A 27,221-nucleotide genomic window follows, 5' to 3' on the forward strand; every position below is an offset into this window, starting at 1 on the left:
ACGTGAGGGGAACTTGGAGATTGCCGCCTTCCCGTGTGTCTGCTGCTGCTTTTGCTGTCGTTGATACTGATGGTGGAAGTGAGCAGTGCTGTCAGTCTCTACTGAAGCTGGGAGAGGGGACACCAAGCAAACATTACTGACTGCGCTACCAGAAATGGAAGATACTGAAAGAACAAGAGCATGTCATTTCTCCGTCTCTTTTCGTGCTCCAAGTCATTTTTGCATGCACTGAAATACTTTTGTGTCATTGTTAAAAATATAAAATGGAATTTGTGCAGTGTGACCTCCTACAAAAAACCACATGATTATCAGCTTTCACTGGTTGAGAGATAAATATTGGCCTGCCATTCCCCTGCTCCTGATAGACATAGTGCTTTGGCAATGTTGTACCGCCATCTGAGAGATCACATGGGGATTTGGTATAATTATCAGCTGAACAAAGACGCATCTGACTATACTAAGAGTGTCCACGAAGATTCCAGGTTTGGATCTTTGTGGGGGGAGGGCTTGACGCCATACACAATCAGTTTGAGCATTTGCTTAAGATGTTATTTTCTTTGCTATTAAAACAAGTAGGGCCCTGTTCTGGTGATAACTTGAGTCAGGGCGTTGTTCAGTTTTAAACCCAGCCAAGTTATGCTGAATTAATAACAGTCATAATCATAGATCACTTTTGCACAGGAACAGGCCCTTCAGCCCATCTAGTCCATGCTGAACTGTTATTCTGTCTGGTCCCATCGATCTACACCTGGGCCATAGCCCGCCATATCCCTCCCATCTATGTACTTATCCAACTTAAATGTTGCAATCAAACTCATATCCATCACATGCTGGCAGCTCATTCTACACTCCCAGCACCCTCTGACGTTCCCCTTAAATATTTCATCTTTCACCCTTAACCTATGACCTCTAGTTCTAGTCTCACTGATCCTTGGTTTCTTTTGAGCAGGTCATAGGGCGGTTGAATTTCTCCAGTCTGGATTGCGTGAGATATGTCTTAATTGTATTTCCACCACAGAATAAAATGGATTGCATCTAATCTCATAAGATCAATGCTTATGTGCCCAGGGCTTGTGAATGTATTTCATAAAGAGCTGGCACCTTGGTAAGAAATGGACAGCAGGAATGTTTTTGATGAACTCCCAAATTTCTTTAAGACTGTGGAGGCTAGGTAAATATTTCTGGTGGAGCGGTTTGCAGGGTTACCTCCCATGCTCTTCTGACAAATTTTGAACCTTGCAGTCTGCAAATCTTTGTACGTATCCAAATTTCTGCCACCCACTTCTTAACTTGTCATGCAATCCCTTTCACCCATCACACAGATCAATACTGAGAGGATTCTGGCTCACTAAGTATGAGATTTGATATTCTCGTCCTACAAGGCCACCTCTATTCCTGTCTCTCTAGCCCTTCTACACCCCTGAGTTCCTCTAATTCAAGCCTCTTTTACACTTCTGTATCTTTCACTCTCCCACTGGCAGCTGTGCCTTCAGTTGCCGTGACTCTAACCACTGGAATTCCCACCCTAAAACCCTCTACCTTTCTCCTTGTTAAAGACCTATCGTAGTTATCTGGCCTGATATCTCCTTACAATAGCTTGGGGTCAAATTTAGTAGGGAGCACTGTGTAATGGTTGTTGTAGAATAACAGAGGAGACACAAGAAATCAAGGTATGTTAGGATGTCAGGGTTTTAAATGAATGTAAGATGGAAAAAAAGGGAGGAAGGAAGTTCTGTTTGATGAGAGGTGGTTTGAATTGGGTGTGATATAACATAGAGAGAATCTGAGCTGTTTTATATGCAGTGAATTTTTAGAACTCTTTTCACAACTTTGGGGCACCCTAAAGCACTTCAAGGCATTTTAAATGTGGATGCTTTCTACAGGTGGTAGCCAATGTGTGCTTGGCATGCTGTCACAAAGAAGGGTGTAAAGAGTAGCCAGATCATGTGGATTGAGGGATGAACATTAGCCCACAGCAGTGTGGAGAACTCCCCTCTCTCTTCCTGTGAGTGGCTGCGGGGCTATCTACAGTCAGTTAAGAGAGCAATCTGTGCTTCAGTTTAAAGCCTCATTTTCAAGACCTTCACTGGAGTGTCACCATGGGTTTTAGGATGGCATGCTTCTGCCTCAGGTGGACAGCTCAGTGAGGTTGAAGGCCCTGCATGGTTCTGGAGGACTAGAAAATTGCAAATGGTACTCCATTATTCAAGAAGAGAGAAAAACAGAAGAAAGGAAGGTAAAGGCCAATTAGCCTGACCTCAGTGGTTGGGATGTTGGAGTCAATTTTTAAGGATGTGCTTTCGGGGTACTTGAAGGCACATGATAAAATAGTTCATAGTCAGCATGGTTTCCTTAAGGAAAAATCTTGCTCGACAAATCTGTTGGAATTCCTTGAAGAAATAACTAGCACGATAGACAACGGAGAGTCAGTAGATGTTGTCTACTTGTGTTTTCAGAAGACTGTTTAACAATATAAGAGCCCATGATATTACAGGGAGATGCTAGCATGGATAAAGCATTGGGTGATTGGCAGGAGGCAGAAACGGAAGTTCAAACGGGAAGCAGTTGAAACCCTTCCTGTTCTGTTTGCGGGAAGAGTTTCAACTGCTGCAACACCCTCCTGGCCCGCCACTCTGTCCACACTGGTAAGTGGCCCTTCACCTTCCCTCATTGTGGAAGGGGCTTCGCCTGCTGGCACACCCGCACACTGCCCCACGGAGGGCAAGAGAAGTCCCCTCGTCTGCATTGAGTGTGGGCAGGGACTTAGCTGCTCCTCCAGCCTCCCGGAGTACCTGGCTGTCCAAGTGAAGGAGAATCATTCTTAGTGAGGGAAGAGCTTCACCTGGTCAGCCAGCAGGCCATCCTTGGCAGGGCAAAATCCTTCACCTGCTCTGAGTGTGGCAAGGGCTTCACCCGCTCTGCTATTCTGCTGCAGCACCAGGCCTTCCACCCTGGGGAGAGGCTCTTTACCTGTTCTGACTGCAGGAAGGGAATCTCCCTGCCCTCCAGCCCGCTGAGACATGTTGATGTCAGCCCCTCCCCGCCACATTGACCGATGAGAACGGTCAGCTGGTTCGGTCCCCCACCCCTCCTCGATCCGTACCAGGGAGCAGCACCTCAACTGCCCCAGGCTAGGGACTGGACAGTCCTGGTCAGCTGAGGGATTCCCTCATCTCTTCGTTCCAGCACCCACTCCCACGGAGGGCATTGCATCCCTGTGTGGGAACTCGGAGGGAGCGGGATGAAGAGAAAGGGAAAGCTGGCCAACAAACACGGGTACTCTAGTCTGATATGGGGCTGATGGGATGAAGGTCTTGCCCCGCATTGTGCAACCTGTGACCCTAGGTCGTTGACTCGGAAGTGGAGCCCACTTCACCCACGTGGGACAGCGCATGGAGTCTTACTACATGGTGTTACGAGAATACACCTAAAATTAAGATGTTTGCTGGCCTGGGCTAGCATCAGTGGCATCAGCAGTTGGTCTGCCACCTGCCCTCAGGGGAAGGAGAGATAAGGAACAATGGAGCAGCGTCTGGAGATGTGTAATGAAGGGATGTGGGAGAGAGAGCTGTCTGGAGCGGCTCCCCCCTTTGAACCCTGAACTGTTTGAAGTGATGGACAGGCGATACCCCAGCAGGGGGATAAAAAGGGACAGGTTCGCTAAGACAGGACACACACGCCACCCGAGGTAACGAGACCCTGGAAGCGGTGCGCCTCTCACGAGTGGGTGAGAAGTATCAGACAACGACAAGGGTGGAAAGGTACGATCAGCGGGAACCCGGTGTGTGTCCGCCCTTGCCTGGGTGCCGGGTTCACTGCAGAGGATCGACCGCATCTGGAGGAGGGGTCACAGTCGGTGACCTCAGGTGACATCACCAAGGACCCGCCCAAAAGCTGTTTGTGAGCCATCTCGCTGGTCTGTGAGTGAAGCAGTGTTCTGAATGATCAGTTGTTCCTGTTCTCTCTGTCTCTTACCCCACGTTGTCCATCGCCATGGCAACGATTACTGCGAACTGAACTTTGAGTCATTTTGAAATTTGGTCATTTACCCTTAGACAACGATAGAGCTTGATTGATGCTGTTATCTAAATTCTGTGCACATGTGTGTTTATCATCACTGAACTGTTGCATTTATTATCCTTTCGATTACTGTGTTGCTTGTTTCTTTAATAAAACTTTCTTAGTTCTAGTACTCCAGACTCCAACTGAGTGATCCATTTCTGCTGGTTTGGCAACCCAGTTACGGGGTACGTAACAATGGAAACAGGCCCTTTGGCCCATCAGTTTAGTGGTACCTGTCCGGTCTCCATCTTCTCTAATCCCAATACGATGCCGGGTCCATAGATGTCGCCATTGGTCCTGATATTTCTGTAACACTATGGGAGTCTCTGACCACATCACGCCCTCAGGAGGTACAATTGAAAGTCCAGCCCTCCTCTCTGATCCCTTCTGCACCTCATGCCCCTCCTGGGATCCATGCTGCAAGGATTGATCGGTGAGGCTGGTGGCTGTGGACTCGTTTTGGGTGATCTTGAGGTTCATGTTGCATGTATTCCTGGATTCTGGTTACTGTTTTTGAGCAGTTTCATCAGGGCAATCGATGCGGACTGGGGCATTGAAGAGTGGTCCTGTTATTTTGGTCAGAGTTATAATCTGTATACATACTTCGATAATAAATGTAACACCATAAGGTATAGGACAGAAGTAGGCCATTCGGCCCATCGAGTCTGCTCCGCCATTCAATCATGGGCTGATCCAATTCTTCCAGTCATCCCCACTCCCCTATCTTCTCCACATACCCTTTGATGCCCTGGCTAATCACGAGCCTATCTATCTCTGCCTTAAATGCGCCTAATGACTTGGCCTCCACAGCTGCTTGTGGCAACAAATTCCACAGATTAAAACACTCTCTGACTAAAGTAATTTCTCCGCATCTCTGTTCTAAATGGACGTCCTTCAATCCTGAAGTCGTGTCCTCTTGTTCTAGACTCCCCTACCATGGGACATAACTTTGCCATATCTAATCTGTTCAGGCCTTTTAACATTCAGAATGTTTCTGTGAGATCCCCCCTCATTTTCCTGAACTCCAGGGAATACAGCCCAAGAGCTGCCAGAGGTTCCTCATACAGTAACCCTTTCATTCCTGGAATCATTCTCGTGAATTTTCTCTGAATCCTCTCCAATGTCAGTATATCCTTTCTAAAATGTACTTTGAACTTTGAACTATGAGTCCCCACTCATGACCCTCTGCTGACCCTCTCCAACCTCCTTAGATCTAAGCCCCTCATGATCTTCTAAAGCCACTCTCTGGTCCCACCTCCCTGCATCTCTGCCACTTCAGGGAACAATCCGGACCCATCCAATCTAAACACAAGCCTTCATGTTTGAAGCTCATTGAGTTGCCCTTCTTTCAGCCACAACTGATCAAAGCTCAAAGTCCATCTGTGTTACTCATAAGGCTCCCTGTGCTCAGATGAACTCTGGCTGGTCAAGTCTGACTGTCAAGGATTTACTTGTTTTTTTTCTCTTTATTTGGCCAGTCCTCACCCCTCCCTCTTGTACTCGTAGAAAACAAAAACAGAGCACAAGGACAGGCTGAACATGACGCCACATTAAAATAAATCTCTCCTGCCTGCATATAATCCATCTCCCTCCGCTCCCCACATGTCAATGTGTCTGTCTACAAGCCTCTTAAAAGCCACTTCATCTGCTTCCAACTCTGGCAACCTGTTCCAAACACCCACCACTCTGTCCGAAGAAACTTGCCTTAGATATCCCCTTTAAACTCTTCCCTTCTCACCTTGAAAATTTCTGCTCTAGTATTTCACATTTATACTCTGCAGGGGAAAAGGATTATCTACCCTATCTATGCCTCTCATAATTTTATAAACCTCTTTCAGGTCTCCCCTCAACCTCTGTCACTCCTGAGAAAACAACCCAAGTTTCTCCAAGAGTGAATGTGGAGGGGATGTTTCCTATAGCGGGTGAGTCTAGCACCAGAGGGCACAGCCTCAGAATAGATGGACGTTCATTTAGAACAGAGATGAGGATTAGGTTAGATTATGAGGACACACAGTCCTCTTTTATTGTCATTTAGTAATGCTTGCATTAAGAAATGATACAATGTTCCTCCAGAATGATATCACAGAAACACAAGACAAACCAAGACTAAAAGACTGACAAAAACCACATAATTATAACATATAGTTACAACAGTGCAAAGCAATACCGTAATTTGATAAAGAACAGACCATGAGCGCGGTAAAAAAAAGTCTCAAAGTCTCTCAAAAGTCCCATCATCTCACGCAGACGGTAGAAGGGAGAAACTCTCCCTGCCATGAACCTCCAGCGCCGCAAACTTGCCGATGCAGCACCCTGGAAGCACCCGACCACAGCCGACTCTTGAGTCCGTCCGAAAACTTCGAGCCTCCGACCAGCCCTCCGACATCGAGCACCATCACTGCCAAGCGCTTCGACCCCGGCCCCAGCAACAGGCAATAGGCAAAGCCGAGGATTTGGGGCCTTCCCCTCCGGAGATTCTCGATCGCACAGTAGCAGCGGAATTTCTTTAGCCAGAGAGTGGTAAATCTGTGGAATTCATTGCCGTGCATGGCTGTGGAGGCCAAGTCATTGAGCATATTTAAAGCAGGGGTTGATAGGTTCTTCTTTAGTCAAGGTGTCAAAAGTTATGGGGAGAAGGCAGGAGAATAGGGTTGAGAGGGATAATAAATCAGCCATGGTGAAATGGCGGAGCAGACGAAATGGGCCAAATGGCCTAATTTTGCTCCTGTGTCTTGCAGTCTTCTGGAACAGTGTGAAAGGGCATATTGGAATTGCTTCTGAGAGGAATACTTAGAACATAGGATAGTATAGATCCTCATCAGGCTCTTTGGCCCACAATGTTGTGTCGCACTACTAAAGCTAATGACTCCTAGTCTTTTCTCTCTTTACATGGTCCTTACCCTTCCATTCTCTGCATGTCCATATGCCTATCTAAGAACCTCTAAATATCTTTAGAATATTTAGGAAATGCATGAAGGTAATGTCTTCACCTCGAAGTTACTGAATCTATGGAATTCCCTTTCTAAGAGTACCTTAGATGCTCAGTGGCTGGGTATTTTGAGGACCATTCAATGTATTTTTGGATACTATGGGACATGGGATTGGTGCAGGAAGGCGGTTCTCATGTAGATGATCAGCCAAGGTCTTAGTGGATGGCGGGCCAGGCATAAGGGATTGATTACATCCACTTGTTTCTGTTTCTTATGTTCTTAAATTGTCCAGTATAGCATGGCCAGTACATAGATGTTAGGGCAGGGGGAGTGGGACTTCCTGAATATCTTTCAAAGTACTGACACACACATATTTGGCTGGATGGTCTCATTTCCTGCTACAAAATGCACTGGTCTACTGAGGCCCTCCAGTGACTAGGAACAGGCAGCGGCATTCATTGCTGATCTTGTATCTCGCCTTTGCTTTCCTGCCATTCCCCAAATCTTTTGACTTTCCTAGAGTACCAAAGGTTATCGATCTCAGTTTTGAAGTACTCATTGACACCTTCAGCATCTCAGTCCATTCCAGAGTGGGTTCCAACCAAGTGAAATATTTCTGGTGTAATGAGGAAATGTGGTAACCAATTTGTGTACAGCAGTACTCTCAAAAAAGAGATTATTGACTGAATAATTTTGTTCATTGATGTTGGCCAAGAAACCAGCTCTTTTATGCTTTGGGATATTCACACCTGAGCTGACAGGGCCTAACTTAATGTGTTGCCTGGTTCCTTATACCACTTTACTGCCCTAGGTGTCAACACATAATGATTCCACAGTGGGAGTTGAACTCATAATTTTGTGATTTGGAATCTTTGGGCAGAGCTCTCACCAACTCTCCTTGTGAGTGCTCTGTGCGTTTTGTCAATCCTTTTCCTGTTAACCCCTGATCAACTGAGCTTTTCCTAAAGAATTCTTTGTAACTAGGTCAGGGGGACTGACCTTCTGTCACAGGGCAGCATAGTGGTGTAGTGATTAGCGTAACGCTATTACAGCATCAGCGATCAGGGTTCTATTCCCGCCACTGCTTGCGAGGAGTTTGCACGTTCTCCCCATAATTGAGTGGGTTTTCTTTCGGCTGTTCCACTTTGCTCACGCTTTCCAAAGACACATGGGTTTGGATTAAAAAGTTGTTTCTGCTATGTTAGAGCCAGAAGCATGGTGACATTTGTGGGATTCCCAGCACAATCCTCACTGCTTTGATTTGATGCAAACAACATATTTCACTGTATGTTTCAATGTTTTGATGTATTTATGACAAATAAACCTAATACTTAGAGTGCAGTAATAATTAATGGTTTATGCTGTTTCTTCACCTTTTTTGGAATCTGGATAGCTTTCTAAGCTGCTCCTTAGAATGCTTGAAGATTAATTCTTGCTTCTAGGTTGGACCTTGTTGGTTGAATAAATTTGTTCTTTTATTAAATGCAGCAGGAGAACTAGTGATAGGGGATTCTTCCAAGTGCAATTTCAAGAACAAATTCAGCTCTAGAAGTCCCCCCCCCCATGTACACACATTATTCTAACTGTTCCATTTCTAAAATTAAGTGGCGTTGTCAAATATGACAATTTGCATTTATCAGATGATTAAAGTGATTGCTGATTTGTTCCTTGTCTTTGTTCGGCACTTTTTCCAATCTATCCTTTATTCATGATGCTGTCAAACGAGCTGCACTTTAAATAATTGAGGAAGTGTTTACGGGTCGTGGTAGAATGGGATTAAATTGAGAAGCCAGCAACAGAAGCAAAAGAGTAACCTTAATGCTTTGTTGAAACCAAAAATTCAGTCCAGTGGGTTGCAACTGTGGTGTTTTGATAATTAAATTGTGTTTGAGAAAATGAAGCATGATTTGGGCAGTGCTCAGATCAACTGAGTGGCAAATTCTGAAAATGACACTGACTTTTCAAGCTCAGTCCTCTATCCATTATTAATTAAACATTCGTGTGTGCTGTGCCTGCCTTGGTAAATATGGAAGCTAATTATAATCATACAAAGACTTTGACTTTATGTTTGACGTTTGGCCCCTCTTTACCCACCTAGATATGAACAGCATTTAGATCTGCTGGTTTACATATATCACAAACATGAGGAGGTCTGCAGATGCTGGAAATCCAGAGCAACGCATGTGAAATGCTGGAGGAACTCAGCAGATTAGGCAGCACCTACTGAAAAGAGTAAACAGTCAACATTTCGGGCCAAGACCATTCATCAGGATCCGAAATGTCAAATATTTACTCTTTTCCATAGATGCCTTCTGACCTGCTGAGTTTGTCCAGCATTTTGCGTGTGCTGCTTTACATGTAGCACAGCTCTGTTTAAAGTTGCAACACTAACCCCCCACCCCCCGGCACCTCTTAAAGACTTAGAGCTTCCCGCAATCATTTACTGGAGTGTCATTAAATAGAATTTCAAACTGAAAGTCAAACTTGAGCTTATTGTCAGACGTGCAAGTACATTTAAAAAGCTTACTTGCTGAAATGTCCCAGACACACAGCATTCAGAAGAAAAATACAAATTAAACCGAAGTTGTACACAATTTTTACAAGAAAGATCACAATCAGAACAGTAAAAATGGTTGTATATTAACGACAGGGTGAAAAGCTTAATGAACAAGGGAGGCTATAAGGAAAAGTAATCTTGTATATCTATAGTGCCTTTTACAACCCTCAATGTCTTGAAGCACTTTACAACCAAAGGAGTATTATTTGTCAAAGGAAACATCACACTGTGTTCCCCTCGTTTTTTTTAAGGTAGTCAATTTCAGAATGATGTGCAGCGTTAGCAGTCTTGCCTACACATGGTGGCTGCACATCTCACTACAACCAGACACCCCCCCCCACCCCCGCAGTAGTGCAAGGTGTCTACTGAACTGGCGTTCTGATGAGTTGTTAGACGTGGGCCTTGTCTTCTCTTGCAGTGAGATGTGGAACGAATCCTGCCTCCCTCTTGGAGAGAAGAGGGGCATTCTGCTCAGTGGCGCCTTAGTTTAGTTTTAGCCTTTAATCCCGTTATTGGTTATTGGAGCTAGCTTTGTGCTATTTGGCTTCTTCCTGAAAGAGAAATGCGCCTGCTGAAAGGGACCTTGGGGATGACCTGAGGAGGTGAAAAGTGATGTGTAAGCAAGTTGTTTTAAACTGGTTAGTCAGCAACTCTATAGCTAGAGGTACAGAGTTAATGTTTCATGATCAATGGCCTTTGAAGCTGATTTCACTCTGTTTCTCTCCCCACAGTTACACGCTAAGTGTTTCTAGCATTTGCTGTTTTAATTTGCAAATCTCACGGTGGCATGATTTTGCTTTTCTGAATCACTTTGCCTCCATCAGTTGGCATGAGAGGTTGCCACGGCGTTAAAGCCAGTGAAAGCTGATAGTTTCAGGATATCTTGTTACGAGCTTCACTGTGCACACGGTGATGCTGGCTAATTCTTTACCGACCCGGGTGCTCTGCACAAATTGACTGAATGTAAGGCAGCGATATCAAGAGGCAGGATTGTGAAAGACGGTGGGAAAGGAGGCTCTTCAACTGGAATCATAATGGAAAACTTCTGGATGTATCCAGTAAATTATCAGGATGAAGAGGTTTGTGTCGTAATTAATACACTGACTTAGAAGCCCTGTATGTTTTAGAAGTTGTGTACCTGGCATTTACTTTTCCCTGCTAATCAAACTGTTTATTCCTTATTAAGACTGTAAGGGAACAAGTTTTCTCAAGAACTAAGGAGGGATTACATGCATCTTTCAGAGGCAAAATATATTGAGGTTCATGTTTTTTTGGACATGTTGTTGGATACATTTTGTCAGATTGTTGTGTGGCATGTTATAACTATGTCCTTTGGGTTTAACTCCTGTGGAGATTCTAAAATAGTGAAATAACTTTTGGTTTCAAGAGAGAAAATAGCTTCCTCAGTTGTTTTAGGCTCTTGTCTTCACCAGGAATAGTTTGCATTGTGACCAAACTTCTGAAAACGTGTTTCTTTCTCTCCCAACTCCCTGCCTTTAGCAGTCATCCTCACCAGGGTCATCATCTCCCCGAGGTGCAGAGTCATCCGTGACACAGCATCGAACAGACATTCACGACGCAGCAGAGACAGCAACGAATCGAGAGGTACACCCCGAATCTGGCCGCATATAACTTCTTTCACTGCCTTCCCTAGTCCTGCTCTTCCCAAGCCAACCTGTTACCTCCTGTGAAGATTTCATACCCATAAACTTCAAAAGTTTATGTATGTTAACCTTTTTGCTGTAATTACGCATCGAGACAACAATACTTGATGCCCTTAGAAAACACATGAAAATGTTTTGCTTTCTTGTGCATCGATCTCTGTGTTTGATTTGTATTTAATCTATGAGGTACTTAAATTGGTCTTTATTTGCCAAAGCATTGGTACAAGGTTATCTACCAGAGCATTAGCAACTGGTGACAGACAGTAACTTCTACTAATTGATTGTTTTCCTCGTTACATCCACTTGCCCATGCTCCTCTTCTGAAGGAACTGTCTCCCTTATTGGAGTCAACTTTCACGGCAAGTAATTCTCCAAAAGTGGCTGTTTAATATAAGTAGACTTCCACAGGAATCATCAAGTGCCAGTGAGCTAACCAAAAGCAAAGAGCAGTAGACATGCCTGGACACTACATTAGATGTGCACATGTGTGTGCGTGCATGTGAACGAATACACACACACACTCACTCTCTCTCTCTCTCTCTCTCTCTATCTCTCTCTATCTCTCTCCCCCTCTCTCCCCCTCTCTCCCCCTCTCTCCCCCTCTCTCCCCCTCTCTCCCCCTCTCTCCCCCTCTCTCCCCCTCTCTCCCCCTCTCTCCCCCTCTCTCCCCCTCTCTCCCCCTCTCTCCCCCTCTCTCCCCCTCTCTCCCCCTCTCTCCCCCTCTCTCCCCCTCTCTCCCCCTCTCTCCCCCCCTCTCGTTAGATAAGGCCTTGGGCAATTCTCTTGAGCAAGTACTCTTTGAAATTTCCTTTTATTCCTTTTATTCCCAGCCTGTGATTGTAGCCTCCAGTGTTGTTGCTCCACTCAGATCAGCTGGTGAAGTACTCAAAGGCATAAAGAGACTGATCCCAGTTGCTTCAAGATGAGAACAGTGCACAGCCATAGTATTTGCCCCTGGCTTTGTATTATTTAAAGTCAATTTCCTCATTGACACTGGTTCTAAGCATTACCGTCAAATATCACCAGCACATTTGGGTAAATATGTGATTTAAACATAGCAAACACCTCCCATGGTGCAAGGGAACAAAGAAAATTAAGTGTCTGGGAAACACCAGTCAGTTCATCAAGTCTATCGATAAACACACCATGGTCTCTGGAATTCCTTCCCTTCTTCTCCACCTTTTTATCTCAGTACTGTTAAAGCACAACAGAGGAAAAATCCTATTCAAAGCCAGCTATGGTCACACAAGCTAGTTGAAGACACTTATTCAGTGCCTGGGTTATTTGTAGAAATGATATATCAGTCTGCGGTTTTTGGTGTTGGTGCTCGTAAGTGTGTGCTGTCCAAAAGCGAAGGGATTTCTTTTTGCTTCAAGTGAGTTGCTAGCCTGAAGTAGTTTGGTGGTGGGTTCTGATTACCTTTCAGTATGAGTTCGTAGTTTAATAATTTGGTTTCTTCATAGCTTGCATGCTTGCTTGTTTTGTGAGAAATTCAAGTGATTGGAAATGCAGCACTGTGTGTCCTGATGTATGTTATTTAATACAAGGGCTGTAGGACCGATAGTTGTATTTGCCCTGAAGCACTTTGCTCTTTGAGCATAGCATCAGTCTAATGTATTTTTTCTTTTTTTTTAATCATTGCCTTCTCTATTAAAGGTTCAAGTAAGTATTTCTCATGTAATTGTAAAGGGCCCTTCAGTATTCATTTTTCAACTTCTTTTAAACTTTTAATATTTTGCAAGAGTATTCTGACCAGGATCTGAGATGAATCTTTAGTTTGAATTTGATTTGTTTGTTGTGTTCATCTCTCTTTTCTTCCCTCTCCCCACCCCAACTACAACCGCCTCCTTCAACTCTCCACGATCCCTATCAATCTCCGATCCTGATCTTTGTACAATGTCCAGGTTTAAGCACATCTTATTCGTAGCTCTATCTTCAATAGCTCAGCCTCCCCAAACTCGTCGGCCTCTTCTCCATCAGCCATGAGTTAAATTTATCTATTGAGCAGGATCTCCATGTGAACTGTGGCATTGACGCTTTTATTTTTGTTTATGAAATTAAATAATGAAGCATTTTTTGGTTTGTGACTGGTGGCTTGTGACTTTATTGCTCTAGTTAAAATAATGAAAATAGAACCTATAAACACTAATTTCACATTAGTTAAAATTAACATTATCCTGTCTAGTCTTTATGATTGTCCCACAAGTTGAGGTATTCTTGCCTTCTGGGTCTTGTTATGTGACTCACAATAGGGTGTGGTCGAGTCACAGAGAACAGAAACGGGTCCAAAACAGATGCTGGAAATCCAAAGTAACCCACATTGGAGAAGCAGACCCTCCCCCCCGCCCCAACCCTGTCGTATCCATTTACACTAATCCCATTTTATTCCCCCCACATTCCTATCAGCTTCCCTTCCCCCAGCTATTCATTTCGACTCCTGATGTAATTCACTATCCTCAGAACAATTCCCATCATATGGAATTGGGTAAGAAATTCCAACTTTGCCAGCAGCGCCCACATGCAGAAAATGAATCTACACTGGGGCAGATTTTGATGAAAAGAGTGGTACACGTGTAGAATGTTGTGCTGACGGAATTAAATTAATGACACCTAATTCCTTCTGACTGCATGTGGTCCTTCACCCTCCATTCTATGCATGCTTATGTGCCTCTTAAAGGTACTGCTATTAACAGTTACTAATTAATCTAAATTATATACTTGCAATAGATCGTGGACAAATTAATCTCAATAAGGAAATCAAAATGTTGAAATTTAAAATAGAGATGAGTTGGTGTAATAATTTTCCAGAGTGAATAGTCCAGTTGTGTTTGTTCTTGAGAAATGTGGTGCATGGCAGATCAGAAATTGTTGTGTGGCTTTCCACCTTTCTGGACAGGGGCCAGGTTACCGATCCCCAGCACAGTCGGCAATCTGACGCAGTACTGCTGCTGGAGTGTAACACTCCATTATTGAATATGGTTGAGTCATAGGAACAGGTTGTCTGTGTGAAATGAAGAGCTCTGCATGTCAGCAGTACCGACTCTGTGAATGGACACATGCCAGCTACATCTGTGCTGGGAGTAAGGTAGAAAAAATATAGCTGGAGAAGACCTTTATAGGGACTCAAGTGACCCGAAGGTGGCTAAAGCAGGGATCCAAGTGAGGACTGGCAGGAAGTGGAGGGCAGAGGAATCTGTTCAGGAAACAGAGGCAAGGCTGCATCACAGGAGGCTGGTGGGAGTGGTCACACGAGGCCGAGCTGGGCGAGGATCCTTTCCAACTCCCCAAATGGACACCAGAGGGAAGGAAAGGCGTTGTCTAGTTCAGGAGGAGGTGAGAGCCTGCAAGGCGGTGGGAATGAAGCAACAGGGAGCTTGGACAAGATGGGAGAATGCGGTTGAGAGGAAAGTGACCTGGGCTGATCTTTGGAAAGCCGAACCACACCGCATCCAATTTCTCATCCAGGCAGTGTACGATGTGCTTCCAAGCCCATCAAACCTGCACACATGGGGCAAGGCAGAGTCATCTGTGTGCCCATTGTGCTCCAAGCGAGGAACCCTGGAGCACATCCTCAGCGGCTGCGCAAGGGCACTTGGTGAGGGACGGTACAGGTGGAGGCATGATCAGGTCCTGAAGACCATCGCTGAAGCCGTCAGCGCAGGAGTTGAGTGGGCAAAGCAGTCCCGACCCTCCAAGCGGACCATTGCCTTTGTCAGAGCTGGGGAGCAGCCAATACCTGCCAAAAGAACATCTGCAGGCATTCTGACCTCTGCAAGGGACTGGCAGCTGTTGGTGGACCTCGAACGGCAGCTGAAGTTCCCCAGCCATATCGCAGCCACCACTCTGTGACCAGACATTGTCCTAGTGTCTGAGTCTACTGAGCAAGTGGTGCTGCTGGAGCTGACAGTCCCATGGGAAGATAGCTTGGAGGAGACCTTTGAAAGGAAGCTCTTCAAATATGCAGGACTGGTCAGCAACTGTCAGCAGGCAGGATGGAGAGCAGGGTGTCTCCCAGTGGAGGTTAGTTGGAGGGGATTTGTAGCCCGTTCCTTAGTTAGAGCCTTCAGCAATTTGGGCATCGAGGGAGAGAGGAAGAGGAGAGCCATCCGCAGTACCACAGATGCAGCAGAGAGGGCCTCAAGATGGCTGTGGCTCAAAAGAGGGGAGCCATGGAGTCATAAGCAGCTAGCCATCTGGACACAAGCTGGGGTCTGACCAGCCCTGGCTGGGTCACCTGGAGGAGGTTGTATGGTGTTGAAAGACCCGAAACACCCGATGATTCCAGGAACATCACTGAAGATGTGTCCAGAAGCATCAGTAGATGTATGTACACAGTTCCCCAAGTTTGTTACTGCCAAAGTAATGTACTTGCTCAGAATTGCTTTCTCTTCTTTCCTATCTTTGGCATACACACGTCTCAGTCTTAAAAATTTATGCTATAGGAGGAGGCCATTTAGCCCATGTTGTCCTAACTAAGCAATGGAGTAGTTTCATTAAGACCCCTTACAGCTGTAGATGTCAATGTACTGAGAGTTTTTTTTCTCTCAGTTTCTGAATTCCAGATGAGTGCTGCTTGATCTTTGAGTGGATTGTGCTGGAATTCTGGGTGAGACTGCAGATTCCCTCCTCCTTTTGACTCTGTGTGTAAGGCATTCATTCACAGGTTAATTTGCTGTTCTGTTCTCCCCAACCCCCCCCCCTCAACCTGTGGAACAGTCTATCTCTCAGTCTACATTGTCATGGCCCTTACACTTCATTGTCTTCCTGCAGTACACTCACTTTCTCTGTAACTGTAAACACATTATTCTGCATTTTGTTTCTCTTTCCCATTTGACCTACCTTGATGTATTTTTCCCTGGGATCATGTGTCTACAAAATGGCATACAAACAAAAACTTTTCACAGCATCTCAGTGCACATGAGAACTAAAAAAAAATTAAATAAATTGGGCCAAACTCAGTCCTACCAAGGGCCTGTAACAATATTGGATTCAGGTCTGAGGTAAAATAGGGCCATTATCTTCAGCCTCCTTTTTATTTATCCACAGTAATCCCAACAGATCCTTCTTGCTCGGTGTAATGAATATGCTGTACCTTTTTTACCCTCTTTTCACACTTTTCAAACAGCTGTTAATCTCACCTGCTGTCATAAGACTATTGACATTTCCCTCGTACAATAAATTGAAAACGCGACCTCACGATCTACCTTGTCATGACCTTGAACCTCATTGCCGATCTGCACTGCACTTTTTCTGTAACTATAACTCTGTATTTAGCCGTCTGTATGGCCTCAAAGTCAAAGTTGAGTTTATTGTCATATGCACATGTGTACTGATGTTCTATTAAGTGATTTTCATTGGGGAAAGATAACCCAAATATGCTGATCATATCAAATTAATGGAAGTAATGAGTGGATCTAGAGAGAGCAGTTTGCAGAGAGTCACCATGCTCTGGCTAAATTCAAGTTCAAGTTTAATTGTCATTCAACTATACAGGAATCTCCATCAATATAGCCGAATGAAACAGCTTTACTCCGGGGCCAAGGTGCCGTCACAGCAGTCATACATGGCACAAGGCACGTGTAGCACATATGAGGTAGCAGTAGAATACAGTCACTCAAAAAAATACAGTTGCACTACCCCTCCGGCGTGCTGGTTTACCGTGCTGACTCTGCATCTCTCCTGGGCGGCTGTAAACAGGCGACACTGGGACATGAGGTCCAGTCCTCACTACAATCGAGGCTGCACAGCTCCCCCCCCCCCCCCCGGCCATTTGCTAATAAACCGGCAAAGCGGACTTGCAGCATTCCACATGAACAATTTCCATTAGGGTCTTGCAATCACAATAAAAGTGACTAAAGTGATCACTCACTATTAGACTGCACACCGTCTTCGTGCACCAACCCCTCCCATGCTTCTCTGACGCAGGCAGCGGCCTGATCCGCATCCTCCAGTTCCGTCAATTTCTTTGCCAATGAGCAACTTGCTGACGGGGCAGACCTTCAGTACTTTAACTTCTTAATGTCGTGCAGGGTCTTGTGATTGTAAAAAATACACTTAACAAAGACAGTAACACCTTTGATCCCGTAGAAGCAGCTGCGTGAGAGTGCATTGCCATCTTACTGGAAATGTTACAAGCTGATTAGTGAGGAGCGCTGATGCCATACATTGGCAGAATGGGTAGATGATTGGTAAAGCTAAAGCAAGGCAGTAAATCACAACACAGGATGCCATTGAGGCCAGCGTGTCCACGTTGGCTCCCGGAGAGCATCCTATCAGTCCCAATTGCTGGCGCCATGAGTCTCATCCAGTCTAGATGGCGCCAGTGAACAATGCTACCTTGGGCGACATCTTCCAGATGGCTCATGAAACTGCTTCTTTCACTTCTTTTACGTATTCTTTTTCTTTTTACTGTGGTTCCGGTACTGTTGGAGCCTGCGATCTGCAATTTGATGGTGTATTTTCAGGCTGATTGAGCGATCTGGCACTTTGCTGACCCCGAGAAGGTTTCAGGAAGCAAGTGGCCTCAAAGCCAAAAAGCTTGGAGATCCATGATTGACTCCGTTTCTCACTGATTAAAGCATCGAGGAAGATTGAAACATCGAGGTGATTGAGGAAGGCAAGCGAGTGTTCAGCACTGACGACCAGCCTCTTGCTTGCTGCTGCTGCCGGAAGAAGGGTGTGACAGTCTCACTCTCCCTCTCACTCATTGTTCCCGAGGGAAGGGACCTGCATTCGAATGGTCTCTCTCACTCAATGCCATCAGAGATGGTACCAAAGTTCCTTGTGTGCGGTTTATGGATTGGACTGTCGTTCAATTGGACTCTTTCGAACTTGTGTTTTTATTCTGTGTTTTCACAGAATAATGGAGGGAGGAGAAGAACGGTGGTGCGACACAACGCGCGTGGCCGTTCCGAATGAATATCGCATGTATTAACTAGGGGGCCGTGCACAATCCGGATTTGATGGAGACAGCTGTGAGAAGTACGGAGAAGCACCTGGAGAAACTTCTGAAATGCCTGCTTCGTTGCCGCTGCTACTGTGCGATCAAGAATCTCCGGAGGGGAAGGCCCCAAATCCTCGGCTTTGCCTGTTGCCTTTTGCCATGGCTGGTTTCGAAGCGCTTGGCAGAGATGGTGCTCGGTGCTCGGTGTCAGAGAGCTGTTCGGAGGCTCAGAGTTTTCGGACGGACTCGGAGTCGGACTGTGGTCGGATGCTTCCAGGATGCTGCATCGGCAAGTTTGCAGCACTGGAGATTCACCGTCTGCATGAGATGATGGGACTTTCGAAAGATTTTGTGACTTTTACCATGCCATGGTCTGTTCTTATCAGATTATGGTATTGCTTTGCACTGTTGTAACTATATGTTACAATTATGTGGTTTTTTTGTTGGTTTTTAAGTTGGTTTGTCATGTGTTTCTGTGATATCATTCTGGAGAAACATTGTATCATTTCTTAATACATTAATAATGACAATAAAAGAGGACTGTGTGTCCTCATAATCTAATCTAATATAAAACATGTTCTTTCCTGTTGCCATTTGCGCGATTTGTTTATTGCACATGGGGGGGGTTCGATTTTCTTGTTGCCATTTGCGCAATTTGCTTTTTTTGTGCATGGAGGGGTTTGATGTTTTTCTCTGAATGACTTCCATGGTTTTCCTTGTTTTGTGGTAGTCTGGAGAAGATGAGACAAATCTCAGAGTTGTAACTATATATATATATACTTTGTACTTTGAACCCTTCTCCTACCCCACCTTATTTTGCTGTATCCTTACAACACATTCACTCTTGCATATGTTTTACAGCTCCTCCAATTCTCTTATCATTTAACTACACTAAAGTAGTTTATTAATCTACTGACACATCTTTGAGAGATAAGAAGAAACAGGAATACGCAGAAGAAACCCACACTATCACGAAGAACACTTGCAAGCTACACTGACCGCTCCCGAGTTTAGGATCGAACCAGCTCACCTGAGTACAAATACTCCAACCAATGAAAATTCCGGACAAGAGATGACAGACGCTGGAATCTGGACAAGCTCAATAGGTCAGGCAGCATCTGTAGAGGGAAATGGACAATCACTGTTTTAGTTCAAGACGCCCTCTTCTCACGCACACATTCCTCCCACTGATTGCCCTTCCCAGCCCTCCCCTCTGCCTTCCCACCTCACTCCCTTTGTTCCACACTCCACCCTCCTTTTATCATCTTGGAGTGATGGAATCGTGGGCGCCACAATAGCGTAGCGGTTGGTGCGATAGTATTACAGCTCAGGGCATCGGAGTTCAATTCTGGTGTCATCTGTAAGGAGTCCGTATGTCCTTCCCGTGGAATGCATGGGTTTTCTCCGGGTCCTCCAATTCCTTCCCACAGTCCACTGTGTACATAAATCTACTGATGCCTCTGGACACATCTTCAGTGATGCTCCTGGAATCATCAGGTGTTTCGGGTCTTTCAACATCATACAACCTCCTCCAGGTGACCCAGCCGGGGCTGATCAGACCCCAGCTTGTGTCCAGACGGCTAGCTACTTATGATTCCATGGCTCCCCTCTTTTGAGCCACAGCCATCTTGAGGCCCTCTCTGCCGCATCGGTGGTACTGCGGATGGCTCACCTCTTCCCCTCTCCCTCGATGCCCAAATTGCTGAGGGCTCTAACTAAGAAATGGGCTGCAAATCCCCTACAACCAACCTCCACTGGGAGACACCTCGCTCTCCATCCAGCCTGCTGACAGTTGGTCCAAAGATGTACCGGTTGGTAGGTTAATTGCTCATTGTAAATTGTCTCGTATGAGGAGGATTAAATCTGCGATTGCTGTGTGGTGCAGATCGAAAGGCCGCAAGGCCCTGTTCCACACTGCACCTCTAAATTTAAAACAAAATCGCCTTCTCTTTATCAGTCCTGTCTTTTTACCTTTGACCATGGTAAAAGGTCAAAGTATGTTGCCTCCTTTCTGGTGCTAATTACACTTTCCCCTCCCCTATTTGCCTATTACATAAGTATATAAGAAGTAGGAGCAGGAGTAGGCCATCTGGCCCGTGGTCTGCTGTTCAATAAGATCATGGCTGATATGGCCATGGACTCCTCTCCATCGACCTGCCTTTTTCCCATAACCTCACTCCCTCACATGGATAAGCCTATCACCCAGCAGCTCTTTCTGTGCCCTCTTTAAAGTGCCTATCAGTCCAGATGAAGGGTCTCGGCTCAAACCATCTCAACTGTCCATTTCCCTCCACAGATGCTGCCTGACCTGCTGAGCTCCTCCAGTGTTTCCAGTGCTGTCAATAGAGGTTGCAGTGCAGGTTAGTAAGGCCATAAACATGGCTAACCAAGCAGCAGGGTTTATAACCAAGGGAGTGAATTGAGAAACGGGTAAATTGTGCTAATCCAATATCAAGCCTCTGTTAGACCAGATCTGAGAATATAGAGGTACTGGAGAGCGTGTAGGAACTATCTACAATGAAGATGACCAGAAATATGTAATACAATGCAGGACTAACCAAATGGGGTCTCATTTCTCCAGAGGAAAGGAGGTCGGTGGGTGATATTTAAATTGATGAACTGGGCTAAAGGGCCTATTTCTCTGCTGTATAACTCTACTGAAAGATTTTAATTGAACGGAATACAGCAAGAACGAGTGGAAGGCCAACAGTAGAAGCTATCAATACAAGTTTGTCACTAGGAAATTCAGTCAGGAATAAGAAAACATTTCCCTGCCCAAACAGTAATGAGAATATGGAAGTTGCTACTACAGGAGTTGGTAGCAATGATTACAATGGATGCATTTAAGAGGAGGTTAGACAAACAGATGAGGGAGAAGGGAATGGTGTTACACTCACAGAGACAGATAAGGAAATACAGGAGGACATTCAAGTGTAGCATGACTGGTTGGGTTGAATAGCCTTTTGTTATACAAGTGCATAATTTTATGTAAGCACAATATCAGGTTGGTCTGAAAGTTTTGCAGAGACAGCATTGAAGTTAGTTGGAGAACTGTCAGAAAGAGCAGATTGCTGCAACACAGCTGAACCGTCCTTTTTACCGGCCACTGATCATCAGCCCTCATCCCCTCTCAGCCCATTCTTTGAGTTGCTTCCCTAAGGGCGATATTGGAGCCATTCAGAGCTCAGGCACTGTGTGGAATGAGGGAAACGGAGTTACTATTTCCAGTCAGTTGGCTTCATCAGAGCTGGAACAGTTTAGAGATGTAACTTTTTAAAGAACACGGTAAAAGGTCAAAGCACGTTGCCTTGTTCATTGTTGAATTCAGCGTCAATAAGGAAGAGACAAAACCTCTTGAAATCTGTTGCACCAAGGGAGACTGGAAGTAAAGGCCATCCATTAATGTTGGCACTGTGCTGTAATGTTCTACCGTCAGGTAGTCACTAAAGTTCAATAGGGAATTGAAGAGAAACCTTATTTCTAGAGTGTGATGAGAATGTGAATCTCCCACCCATGGAGAGTGGTTGAGATGAATAGCCGAGATGTATTTCAGGGAAACTAGATAAAGCATCTCCACTGCTTGTAGAGGAGAAGTGAATGGAGGAATTCCATAATGGAATGATGGGAGAATTGAATGGACCAGAAACTCTGACATTGTATGTTAGCCTTTTAAAGTGATTGAGTTATAGAGTCGTAAAACACTATAGCACAAAAACATGCTCTTCAGCCCACCTAGTTCATGCCGAACTATCATTCTGCCTAATGACCTGCAACTGTGCCATACCCTTCCCATCCATGTACCTATCCAAATTTCTCTTCACTCAGGACATTCCCTCTTCTCATTGTTATCCTCAGGAAGGAGGTACAGGAGCCTGAAGGCACACACTCGATGATTCAAGAACAGCTTCTTCCCCTCTGCTATCAGATTTCTGAATGGACATCGAACCCATGAATACTACCACACTACTTCTGTTAAAAATTTTGATTTTTTTTTTGCACTTCTAATTTAATTGAACTATTTTATATGCACAGTTTTCATTCAGAGTTTTTTTTCTGTTTTATTATGTATTGCATTGCACTGCTGCAAAGTTAACAAATTACATGACATATGCCGGTGATATTAAGTCTGATTCTGATAAATGTTGATATTGAGTCTGCAATCCCGCATTTCTGGCAGCTCATTCCACACTCTCACCACACTCAGAGCCATGGTATCATTGAACATATTAAAATGCTACCTGTGCTGAGCACAACCTTAAAAGTAATCCTGAACAACACACAAAATGCTGGAGGAGCTCAGCAGGTCAGGCAGCATCTATGGAAATGAATAAACAGTCAACATTTTGGGCCGAGACCCGTCTTCCGTAATCCTGAATGTGTGTACGTTTACTAAGGACCTTTTCCAGGTGGGCAGGCCTGGATGAGGAACAGTAGTCATCTAAACCCTGTGAAGAGATGAAGGTTGAAAGCAGTGTTACTTCATAGCTGAGTATTTACCCAAAGCTAGGTATAATATTAAAGAATAGATTATCAGAATCTTCAGATGCAAAATACCACGTGTGGTGACACTGACATAAAAACAGAAGAAATGCTCAGCACGTCAGACAGCATCTGTGGAGTCTGAAACAAAGTTAAATGTTTTGGGTCAGTGATCCTGCATTCAAACCAATACTATTCTATGCTATAGCTGCTAACTAAGTCATAGACAAACCACTTAGGGGACTCAGATGGATTTGCATCTTGTAGCCTAAGATTCCCAAAGCGCTGTTACTTCCTCTTTATATTCTGTTATTCAACGTGTGAATTCCATCATGCTCTTGTCAGCAGGATATGTACTCCGTTCACAAAGATTTTTGAGTCAGAGTTAAGTTGGTTTCAGTTCAATATCTAGACCTTTAAAAGGGTATTCTTACTGGATAATTTGAAGGTACTTGATTTTGTGTTGACAGTCTGTTTCTGGAGACTTAAGTCCTGGTAGTAGGAATTCAACCATATTTCATTGTGGTCTTAATATGCTGCACTATGTTTCAAAAATGCTTGAATTTTGCTTATCTTAACTGGATCTAACATTTTAAGAATTGATGTATGATTCTAATTTATAACATAATTACAGTGTATGAAATGAATTTTTGTGGATGCTGACCGTTGTGATATTGTCTCAAATTCTTAAGAATGTTTGCCAGTTTACTTGATGGTGGGTTCTCTCAAAGGGTCTGTCTGGCACTGTGAGAGGCAAATGGGACATTTTTATTCCAGCAAGTCTTCTGACCAGAGATTTGTGTAATGCGGTAGGAACTGATTTGGCCTGTTATATCTATGTAGGCTCTTTGAGAGATCTCTCCAGTGAGTCCCATTTTCCCCTGCTGCCTAAGAGCCCTGCATATTTTCCTCTTCAAGTATTTGTCCAACTCCTCTTTGAAAGCTACTAGTGAATCTGCTTCCACCACTCTGGGCAACGTATACCAGATCGCAAGAAATCAGTTAAAAGAAAATGGTCCCTCCGTTGAGTCCAAATCGTTTGTCAAGCATCTTGAAAGTTAAGGATTTTAACTGTGTTTTTTAACAGCAGCTATTTCCATGTTGAGCGGTATTCTTTTCATGTTTTTTTTTCAATCCTGTCCTAAATCCATCATTGATCCAATGAATTTGGATCTTGAAAGATCACAAGCAGCAAGAAACTTTGATACTGGGCTAAAAATCTGACGAGTTTGTTTGTGATTTAGGGGATGCTACTCGAGTATGTGGTGGAAACAGGATTGTTAGCGGCTTTCAAAAGAAGAATTGGATAAATATTTAAAGAGGGGAAATAAAACTGCAGACCACATGATTATCCCTGACCCATTAATTTGCAGGGTAAAAATACCCGAGAGCTGCAAGCAAGTTGTCAGTGTGGTGCAGACTCTCAAGATACCTCTCATTCTGTCAGCTTTGAGTTAATAAAAAAAAACATTGGATTTGTTATACTGCATGTCAAGTCTTGTCAGCATGTTTGGATTAAAATGCTTCGGGTTAAGTAACATGGTGGGCAGGCGAGAGCATGTTGTGTGGTGTCTGAAGCACTGTCTGTCTTAATTTCAGTCAAGAAAAGCTTTGGCCTCCTTTCCCACTTATGTTGAAGGTAAGGTGCTCTCTAACCATTTTAAACCAAGTTCTGAAATTGTAATGTTTTATTTATCGGCGTAGCAAAAGAGATCTTTCCTGCATTTATTTTTAGCTGTGCATTTATTTTGTAATTGAAAAGTTGTTGAAATTGTAATTGAAATTTTGTTATCCTTAAGAATATTGAAATTGTTATCTGTATTTTATGGCATATGCAACAGTATTTAATGAATTATAGTTTTTAAGTTTATTCATTACTTGGTTTATTCAAACAGATTCAGGCGTGTGTTTTGCTGAGTGTCCTCTGAACTATCTTGATCCAACTAACTGGTCCAGTGCAAAATGTCAAAATTTATGTACTTTGTAATTGTTTTCCCCAGCCCTTCCCCAGCATGACTCTCACAAACCTCTGATGCTTTTTCTCCTTGAAGATTGAGTTGAGCAGAGGTCTAAAAGTGCCTTCCATCTTGGAAGGCAGTTGTATTCTCACTCCAGAGATGCAAGCATTGAGCTCATTCCGGTGCAGTACAGAAGGTGTAAGATACTATTGGAGGTACCACGCTTTGAATGAGATGCTAAGCTCGGTCTGCTCCATGGACAAAAGCTTTCCTAGCCACCATTTTGGAAGGAAAAGAGCAGATTAGTTTGTAACCATCACATAACTATTTGTAGGGCATTGATTGCTGAGTTTTGCATTTCATACTTCAAAAGTGCTACTTTAGCTGCAACGAAAGAAGCAATATGTACGAACGTACTTTTCTTTGGTGCCCTGTGTGCCTCTTTCAGTGTGTCCCGAGATCAGTGACATCACCTGGGGATATAGCAAGTCCCCACAAGCATCAGTGTGCAAAAGACAGTGATATTCATTGAAGGATAAATGTATTAGCTAGCGCTTCGGAGAGAACATCCTTGATATCCTTTGAAAAGGTCCACCTGGGACAACAGAAAGGGCCACACTTTAAAGCACTGCAGGGGATTGCTGGCCTGGACCTCTGTATTTCAGACTGGGGTGCCACATGAACCCACAGCTTGCAGTTGTGTGGCCACAGCAACACAACAGACGGGGTCTCATGCTGTTCTGAGATTGCCTTGGAAATAATTTGCCTTCCAAGTCCAAATAATGTTGGGTTTTGGTGCGAGGTGTTAGAAATTATACATTTTCAAGAAAGGTTGCTATCATTAAGAAGCATGTAGATTTTCCAAAACAGTCATCATTTCCAGAATGCATTTGTTTTAGAGTGTGTAGGAGACCCACAGGAACAGAACTAAGCGATCCTGTGTCCTGGACTGAGTGACTAGATCAGGTCAGACAGACCCTTGTCTGTCAGACTTGGAGAGAATCACACCCCAGTAATTACAAGCAATTTACCAGCAACTGGAGAAACATTAAACAAGGAAAGAATATGGGGAGGGGGTGGGAATAGGGTAGCAGAGGTCTCATGTGGGACATGGACACTGGCAGTGAAACTGAATGTTAGGTTTGGGCCTGTGTGTTGTGCATTTGTGTAACTGCCAGCCCAGAGGTATGGAAGCTTGTTTGTTACTACCTGACTGTTAGAGCTGTCATTATGCATCTTCCACATAATCTCAGGATTTAATTCATTTCAATGCAACTTTCAAAAATTGATAGATGACTGATTTTTGACCAAGATGGGAACACCACCATATCTGCTCTCCAGTATGATTAAGAGGAATCTAGATAATCATACGGGAGAGACAAACAGAAGAAGCTGAGGGTGGGGTTGGGGGGAGGTGGAGGGGCTTGTGTGGTGCATAAATAATAGCACAGGTCAGGAGGGCTGAATGGCCTCTTCCTTTGCTAGGCAGTCAGTGCACGGGTAACACACACAGCTCCTGAGGTAAGTCATTTTTGTGCCTTGCCACTTTTCAGTGTCTTTGCAGTTTCTGTCGTTTATCAAGCGTTTGATCACCCACCCTAAATCTAGTTGTCAAATTTGGGTAATTGCATCTGCGAATCTCCTAAAAACATTTCACTTCATTTAATGGACCTGCGTAAACTGGTTGTTCTTGAAGCTGTTGCAGTTTTACAGGAAAGCATTGATGTGTTTAAAGCAAGTTGTGATGATCATTGTGGCTTGTGCTTTCCCAGTTGGACAACACACAGATTTCAATCAGAACCAGAGGTATTTTTCCTTTGTGCTCGACCACATTTCTTGAACTTTCAGAGGCAAATTAACTGTGGGAAGCCCTATCAGACTTCTAAATGGATGCAATATGCACAAAAAGCTGGAGGAACTCAGCAGGCCAGGCTGCATCTATGAAAAAGAGTAAACAGTCGATGTTTTGGGCCGAGACCCTTCAAGGGGGAATGAATCTGACTAAGAAGGTGGGGGAGGGGAGGAAGAAGTACAAGTTGGCAGGTGATAGGTGAAGCTGGAAAAGGGGGAAGGGGTGAAGTAAAGAGCTGAGAAGTTGATTAGTGAAAGAGATAAAGGGCTGGAGAAGGGGGGGGATCTAATGGGAGCGGGTAGATGACTATGGAAGGGGGAGGAGCACCAGAGGGAGGTGATGGGCAGGTAAGAAGAGAAGATGTGAGAGGGAAACAGGAACGGGAGGGGGGGAATGGTGAGGAAGGGGCAGTTACCAGAAATTTGAGAAATCAGTGTTCATGCCATCAGGTTAGAGGCTACCCAAACGGAATGTAAGGTGTTGCTGAATCGATGCCATTTATTTACAAGGGGCACTACAGCTGAATCTTGGAAGCAGATAAGAAAAGTGTTGGTTGTGCAAGTCATCCAGTAGGCAGTGTTTTTTTTTGATGATAGGAGGCTTTTAGTGAACTGTTCCTGCTTTATTTTATTCCTTGAAGAAGCAGAATAAGGATAATCCAGTGGTTACAGAGATTTTGTTTTCTAGAGATATAGCATGGTCATACGCCCTTCTAGCCCAATGGGCCTGAGCTGCTGAATTTACACCCGTCTGACTAATTAACCTACTAACCCGTA

General features: G+C 44.4%; 1 protein-coding gene across 10 annotated transcripts in view; it reads left to right on the forward strand.

Moving 5' to 3' along the window:
• Positions 1 to 27,221, forward strand: part of LOC134347038 (amyloid-beta A4 precursor protein-binding family A member 1-like) — a 199,336-nt gene that overhangs the window by 117,040 nt on the left and 55,075 nt on the right. For 9 of the 10 annotated variants that reach the window (XM_063049055.1, XM_063049057.1, XM_063049059.1 and 6 more), the window contains 2 exons: positions 11,050 to 11,154; positions 24,235 to 24,274. In XM_063049055.1, coding sequence (XP_062905125.1) covers positions 11,050 to 11,154; positions 24,235 to 24,274 — 145 coding nt within the window. The remainder of the gene's footprint in view (positions 1 to 11,049; positions 11,155 to 24,234; positions 24,275 to 27,221) is intronic. The other variant, XM_063049056.1, reaches the window with a different exon arrangement.

This window comes from Mobula hypostoma, chromosome 5 (assembly GCF_963921235.1).
Source record: "Mobula hypostoma chromosome 5, sMobHyp1.1, whole genome shotgun sequence".
NCBI classification, from domain to species: Eukaryota; Metazoa; Chordata; class Chondrichthyes; order Myliobatiformes; family Myliobatidae; genus Mobula; species Mobula hypostoma.